At 36.2% G+C, this 8,060-nt stretch overlaps 1 protein-coding gene across 1 annotated transcript; it reads left to right on the top strand.

Annotated features, from left to right (window-relative positions):
* The first annotated feature begins 4,663 nt into the window (after window positions 1-4,663).
* Window positions 4,664-7,835, top strand: kcnj1a.1 (potassium inwardly rectifying channel subfamily J member 1a, tandem duplicate 1). Its single transcript, XM_030151197.1, has 2 exons — window positions 4,664-4,797; window positions 6,270-7,835. Exon 2 carries the CDS (start codon window positions 6,288-6,290, stop codon window positions 7,407-7,409), a length of 1,122 nt encoding a protein of 373 aa, XP_030007057.1. The 5' UTR covers window positions 4,664-4,797; window positions 6,270-6,287; the 3' UTR covers window positions 7,410-7,835.
* The last annotated feature ends 225 nt before the right edge of the window (window positions 7,836-8,060 follow it).

Here is an 8,060-nt window from a genome sequence, read left to right on the forward strand (position 1 = left end):
GGATGTTGACGGAACGTTACAACAAGCGAAGAAGAAGAAGAAACATGTCGCGGTATGTGTGGACACACTAGGAAACCTAATCATTTTTTAATTTAGTACAAGATAGAGGGGTAATATGTAATAATAATGAACAGAGGTGTACGAAATATCGGTTCTGCAATATATCGTGATATGCCATTTCACAATACTGTATCGATATTAGAAAGTACTGTATCGATATTTTTAGGTATTTATTCAAATGCAGATATTGTGGAGGTTCATTTTTGTTTTTTTGTTTTTCTTTTGTGTTTATATTTTATTTATTATTATTTAACACTCTTTTATTTAATAATGTTAGTTCCTTTGTTGGGATTGCACAAAAATAATGTTCTGATGTTAGTTATGAACTAATAGAATGGGAACATTTGAACAGGATCTTAAACTGCAATGTCTGTAAAACATAATTTAAGTTTGAACACAGGAAAATTTTGTGATATAACATTAGATCCTGTTCTGATCAAATAAAAATGTGTTTAGTATTTGTACATATTTCTGGTGTAATTCAGTTCTTCAAGGAAATAATCGTTTAAACAAAGAAACAAACAAAAAAAATTGCCTTTTTAACAGTATCATGATATATCGTGATATATCGTATCGTGATCCTAGTATTGTGATTTGTATCATATCGCCAGATTCTTGCCAATACACACCCCTAATAATGAATATATCTGTAAATCAACACCATATTTATGTTCGTCGCCATGTTTATAGAATGACTTCTCATGTCATCTCGTGATAATAAATAAACAAATCATCACATTTGTGATTTAATGGAAAAACCGACATTACGCACTTCTGTTTTTTTGACATTTAGTACATATCTCTAAAGTTTTGCGCAGATGTCCAATGGAAAAGCGACTAGTGTCTCCAAAATGTTATCAACAAGAATGATGAACTAAAAACCAAAACTGACCCTTCATGTAAATTTCCACTTTCAGCATGTTTTATTTGGCCTTTCACAAATTGATAAAATAAATCCAGAAAAAACATCTATCCTCAACCTTTTAATAATATTTGCCAAATTTCACATTCATTGCACTAAATTTGCACACCAACATCCTTATATTATTGTTTTTAAATCACTTTTTTCAACTATTTAGATAATTTGAAGAACATTATAAACCCTAAAGCAAGTAAAATAAAGACTGTCAAGTATATAATCCTGTTTAATTTATATAATTTCTATTTTTATACCTCGACCTTTTTTATTTTGATTTATTGTCATTATTTTTTTTATTAAATTTTATTTTATTATTATTGTTATTATTATTATTTTTAACTTACATTTGAATCTGTATATTGAAAATGTTAAATATTTTGTGAAATGTGACTATTTTTTTTATCCTACTATGATGTAGTATTGTGTATACATACTCGTCAATTGTTCATTGTTCAATTTAAAAAAAAAAAAAAAAAAAAAAAAAAAAAAGAATGATGAACTACAAAAGCGAACAGAGAAGCTTTACTAATGGTCACCTCTCACAGTGCACAAGCTGTAAAATTTAACACTCAGGTATAACTTCCTTTGGGACATAGGGTCTCCCAAATGCCACGGGCAGTATCTCCACAATGCGCTGGGAAAAGAGGATGTAATTTGATGTGTGAGCTTCTTAACTGAAGGATAAAACACTATGAAGATAAAAGCAATCGAAGCAGATTTAATTGCGGAGATGTCAATGTGCACCAAGTGTAAAATGTGAAATTCTATATTTGTCATGTGGCATCCAAAACGTCACGAATGGCTGAGTTTTTAATTTTCCTCATATTTTACTTTGTTCAGTGCAGTAGATCATGAGCTCTCCCTCTTGTTTGTTGTGTGAAGAATAATTTTTCTTCCCAAAATCAACAACAAATTTTAATTTTCCTTCAACCCATAAAGACCAAAGCAACCAAAACCATGTACTGATGTGAAATGTTTACTCATTTCTGAACCACTAATCCTATCAATACATGTAAATAATTGGTGTAAAATACAGTTTGTCATCTTTTCATGGTCATCAGATATGATCCATTTGGACGTTCAGAGTTACCATGGAAACACCGTCATCGTCTACAACACTGATTCACCAGTAAAACCCATGGAGTTGGATAAATGAGAGTGGTTATACACACTTGTTTTTACAGTCACTTGTTGATATTTTTTCTGAAAAAGTCTCTTTTTCTTCACTTTTCTGTGTTTCTGATGTAACTCTTTGGATACAGGGTTATTGGGTATTTGGCCGTCGCTTTGGATAAAAGTGTCTGCCAAATGCATAAATATAAAATGTAAATAACCTTCAGCTTTAACCCATAAAGACCCAGTGCTACTTTTATGACAGTTTCCAAATGATTTTTTCTTTCTATTTAACATTTTTAAAATGATATATCACCATGTGTTGTAATATAATCTTCAGAATTTTGCATTTTTTCTGTGACAATCATGTATTTTCCTATATTTAATTCACAGATCATATAAATGTTCATTAAAAACATTAAAAAAAAGTTGAGGTGTATTATATTAAAAAACAGAGAAAATGGAAGAAAACGTGACTTTTTCAACAAAGATATCAACAACTGAACATAAACCAAATGTCTCCATCCACTGTCATTGATCCATCTCCATGGATTTTACTGGTGAATCAATGTTGTAGAAGATGACGGTGTTTCCACGTTCACTATAGAGCCTATGAACGTCCAAATGGGTAAAATCTGATGACCATGAAAAGATGACAAACTGTATTCTACACCAATTATTTATATGTATTGATAGGATTAATGGACCAACAATTCTAAAACATTTTTGATCAGAAGACAACTTTGTTCAATGGTGGTTGCTTGGGTCTTTATGGGTTAATCTGAGTTTTTATGAACATCCATATTATCACCAAAATAAATACAGGAAAATACCAGATTTTTATGGAAAAACACTAAATACAGAGGATAATATTATAATAAATGGAGATAAATCATTTAACAAAGGTTAGAGAGAAAAATTCATTTGGTAAGTTACATAAAAGTAGCACTGGGTCTTTATTGGTTAAAGTGGTGGCATGCATGAACTACAGTATATTCTGGGTCACAGATAAAGGTAATGAGAAATGACCTAGAACTGGTTCTACAAATTGTCAGCAGCTTTAAAAGGTTTAAAAGCTCATTCAGGTGTTAACAGACTTAAAAAGGCCGAAACGCGGTATCAGTTAAAATACTTGCCCGGCCACTTAAATTCATGGAAATGAAGTGTTTTATTTCAACTGGTTAGAACCAGAATTTGAAAAGTTAATTAAAAATTATAATTACGACTTCAGTTTCAGCTTTGAATGTATAAAAAAGCTCATCCTAAACATGCGCATACAAAGACAATAAGGACAGTCAGTAAATGCCTCAGATTGCATATCAATTGTAAATAGTCTGCACCGCTCTTGCAAAACCAGCCCAACAATCACTCCCGCTCTGTGATAGCGGCTATTCACCAGGCATGTCTGAAATAAGAGCCCTCCTGAATAGAAAAACACGTGCAAATACCAAACCCTTGGCACCCTTTTAGTAAAACACAGAAACAATAAAACCTAATTATTTTGCATGTCACCAGTAATGCATTGTTGAAATGAAATGTGGCGTTCAGAGAACACCGTTTCTATGCCATGTAAGGTTATACTCCTACCTTTTCTTGTCACTTCAGCTATTGTACAATAGAGTTGAAAAATGAGGCCCGTCACAATTCACAACTCTTCTCCCCTCTGCGTTCACAATATCTTGTTCTACTCTATCTGTTTGGATCTAGAGCATCGTCTTTTTCCTTTCTCCAGCTTTTGTTGCCTCACTCCATCACCTGTTTATGTTCTATACCACCTTGTATGTCATCATAAAATTTCTCTGTAGTGTTGTTTTGGGGGAAAAAAGAGAATAATTGACTTGCTTGAGGAGAGAGAGCGTTGATGATATTGTAATTCATTAAAAAACACTGTAACATCCCCATCTATAATCAATATCTACACCATAGACAGCATGGATGTCATCAAATATTGTTTGAGTTTGAAACATGTCATGTTATAAGACGTTACAAATATTTAATCCATTTTTATCACCATCATTCCCCTGTTCATTTATATAGAAAAATATAATAGATGTTGATATAATATAATTTGTAATTCAAAAAGCTGGCAATGTTAAAAAAAAAAAAAAAAAAAAAAAAAAAAAAAGAAAGAAAGAAAGAAAGAAAGAAAAAGAAAGAAAGAAATCCTCAAAACAGAGGTAATAAAACTTATGGACGTGTGCATGTGTGTACAGTAAAAATAGACAAATCATCACGTGCATAGATCCGGAAAAATACAGGCACAGTAAATAGAGGTTTCGGATATTTTCCTGGAGGTGTACACGGAACGCACGCACTAATAAAATATACAAAAATCAGATATTAAAGACTACAAATCACTTGTATATCCAGAAAATTCCTGGGTTATAGTGAACTGAAGTGTGGTGGATACAGGTCAGTTTGACCTTTGGTGCCAGGCGTCTGTGGGGTAAACACAACTTATTACAGCCGGGGGAGGGTGTGTGTTGTGTGTGTGCATGTGTAGGGAGGGGGGGCGCTTGATGTGTCTGTGGGCGTAAACATCACCTGGATGATTCCACCACACCAGGAGAGGAGCATAAAAGCACACAGGTGTCACTGAACAGCTGTAACAGGAGGGCACACCTAAATTTGAGAACGAGACACAAGACAGCGACTTATCTGGACTCTGATATTTCAGATCTTTTGGATCTTCTTAAAACACAGAGGTGAGTTCAGACAGATAAAACATCATTTTTGCAGTAACATTTGATCAATTTAAGAACTATTTCTATTATTTCTGATGCGTAGTAGTTTAGGATGACTCATTTAGATGGACCGGAATAGAATAATAACTTGAACTGTCCTATTTTGAGAAAAAAAGGTCCACAAAGACATTGCTGTCGACACTTATTTTCAAAAGTGCGCAGTGGAATTTCAGACATTAATGGTAGAGTAAACCATTCTAATCCAGTTCACTTTCTGTTGAATATCTCCTTCTGCAGGAGCAGTTACGGGAGGGGTGTGTTTATTTTAGCTGTTGGGTCTTTCTCTGGAATCATTCACTCGATTTATTTATTTAGATTTTTTTGGGACAAGTTTATGACTCAGTTTGACAGAAAAAAAGTAGAGAAACAGGTAGTAGAAATCCACTATTTCTAAAAATGCTTGGACCAAATGGTTAATAAGAGTCAAATAAAGCACAAACTCAACCATCAAGTCTCGCCTGGTTCCTTTTACCTTTAAAGTAATGGTGCAAATATTTCTTTTTTGTAATGCAAAGTAATAATTTGAGGTTACTGGCCGTACAACTGTACTCAGTACCTGAAATTATTTCAGTGCCTATCTTGTTAGGGTATACAGACTTGCTGACCTAATGACTAGGTGTGGAAGGCCTTGGTTTGCATCCAAGAGGATTAAAGCTTGCAAACAAGCTACACAGTGTGATTATCAGATTTCCTCTGGCAAAATTACTGGATGTATGTTTCGAGTGATGAAAAACAAAAACTCACTGATCGTTTTGTACTACTTCACACTCACTAACAAGTATGCCATGATCCAAATGGCTACTTTGCATGACTTGGCAAGAACAGAGGGCATACTCATTTGGAAACCTCCGCACAGCCAATACTGCCATTTATCATCCATCAAGCACCGGGCTTATGGAACTCAGAGCTCGAGTAAAGTCAAAGATTGTTATGCCTGTGAGCAGCCGGCCTTCTGGCTAGGCTTGCCCACATTATTTTAATGCCACATTTCTTTTTTCTACATTGAATCTCAGCAAACAAAGATGATCCTTGTGTCGAGACACTTACGCAGAGCCTAATTATTTGGTATATTTGGAGCCCATATGTTTTATGCTCCAGTGGAAACTTTTGTTTCTCATTAATGTCAGATCTTTATTGCAGTGCAGCAGATTATGGAACTTCATTTTGGATCAAATCTATAGTGGAAAGGGAGCAGCTTAGATCATGCAAAAATGAACTAAAAAAAATACACTGTAAAACCACTGTGTAACCATGTTACCACAGGAAGATACAATACAGTACAACAGGTACTCACACTGATGAAAGCATACATTTTGTTTCTGAATAAAAAAAAAGCCACTTGAAAATCCTATATATGTGTATTGTTGCATAAACATAACCATTATTAGTTACTTGATGATTATTTTTCTTATTTCTGTCTTATTGCCTAATAGTTCGTTGGGTTGTGGAAAATGTTTGGATCCCTCAGCAAACGTATCCAGAACTACCTGGCAGAGCGAAGGAGTCGTAGAACCAGACTGGTGACCAAAGACGGCCGCTGCAACATTGAATATGGAAACATCAAATACAGCAGACGTTTTGCATTCCTGGCTGACTTCTGGACCACCTTTGTTGAGATCCGGTGGCGTTTTGTCCTTGTCTTTTTCATCGGATCTTTCACGCTTAGTTGGTTCATTTTCGGTCTCCTTTGGTACTGGATTGCCCGCAGTAATGGAGACCTAACATGGCAAAACCCACCTGACGGCCACACTGCATGTGTTGATAATGTTATCGGACTCACCACTGCCTTCCTGTACTCTCTTGAAACCCAGACCACTATAGGATACGGTGGGCGAGCGATTACCCCTCTGTGCCCAGGTGCTGTGGCCCTTATAATTATCCAGTCCCTTGTTGGGGCTATTATCAACTGCTTCATGTGTGGTGTTATCCTAGCCAAAATCTCTTTACCCAAGAAAAGAGCCAAAACTATTAAATTTAGTGAAATGGCTGTCATCAGCCCCAAAAATGGTACTCTGTGCCTGTCAATTAGATTAGCCAACCTCCGCAAGACCCTTATGATAGGAAGCCAAATCTACGGCAAGCTGCTGAGGACAACAATCACACCTGATGGAGAGACAATCATCATGGACCAGGTGAACATTGACTTCATGGTGGATGCTGGGAAGGACAACCTCTTTTTCGTTTGCCCTCTCACCCTGTATCATGTAATCAATAAGAGCAGCCCTTTCTTTGAGATGGCAGTGGACACCCTCCACAAACAAGAGTTTGAACTGGTGGTTTTTCTCGACGGTACTGCAGAGTCGACCAGCTCCTCGTGCCAGGTCCGAACCTCTTTTATTCCTCAGGAGATCATGTGGGGCTACAACTTCTTGCCCATCATCTCCAGAAGCAAAGAGGGCAAATACAGGGTCGATTTCTCAAACTTCTCCAAGGTGGTCCCTGTGGCCACCGCCCACTGCGCCTACTGTTTCCACAACATCAAGGGCCACCATCACCACTCCAGGGATGGACATGACAACCAGGGGTTTGAGGTTATTGATATCAATGATCCTCCTAATGCCACCAAGATGTGAAACGGTGACTCAACATTAACATTGTCAAACTGAGACTGGTAGAGTTTTAAGCATTTTATAGATCGTTTCAAGGCCACATGACTCTACAGGATAAACAGGCGCTGAAGACAGGTGGGGTTACCAAACGGCAGACAGCACATTGTGTAGCATTTTAAATGTGAAGCAAAGAAAACATACTTATTTGTTATGCTTTTGTGTATATCACAGATAAGAAAGCCGTCTGTGGGTCAGCACAGTTATTGTGAACTATTTGTATGCAAAACCACACCTGTCACTGTCTGCTGACCAGGAACCTGTTTTCAAAAGGGCGACCAGGTCATGCAAGGTGGTACAGCGACAATTCAAGAACAGAAAAATAATATGTTTTTCCACTGCTTTTAAAAGGATAATACAAATATGTACTGTATTTGCTGGAGATGAAGATGAGAGGATGTCATTTTCTTTTTGCACATCCGGTTTAAAACACAGACAAAGCAGTGTATAAAATTCTTACACTTGCTAGATGGACCAGTGTTGGGGCCATGCTATTGTCATGGGTTTGAGAAAGATAAAGTGGCTGGTTAATGATTTATGCTACTGTAGGATGTTGTACACTAAGAGACACTTGGACATGAACCATTAGAGTATGCTTAACTATTCAGACACTGAATA

Source organism: Sphaeramia orbicularis, chromosome 13, assembly GCF_902148855.1.
Source record: "Sphaeramia orbicularis chromosome 13, fSphaOr1.1, whole genome shotgun sequence".
Lineage (NCBI taxonomy): Eukaryota > Metazoa > Chordata > Actinopteri > Kurtiformes > Apogonidae > Sphaeramia > Sphaeramia orbicularis.

What these genes read in the sequence shown, in the direction of transcription:
- kcnj1a.1 (XM_030151197.1), top strand. Translation starts at nt 6,288, where the DNA reads ATGTTTGGATCCCTCAGCAAACGTATCCAGAACTACCTGGCAGAGCGA.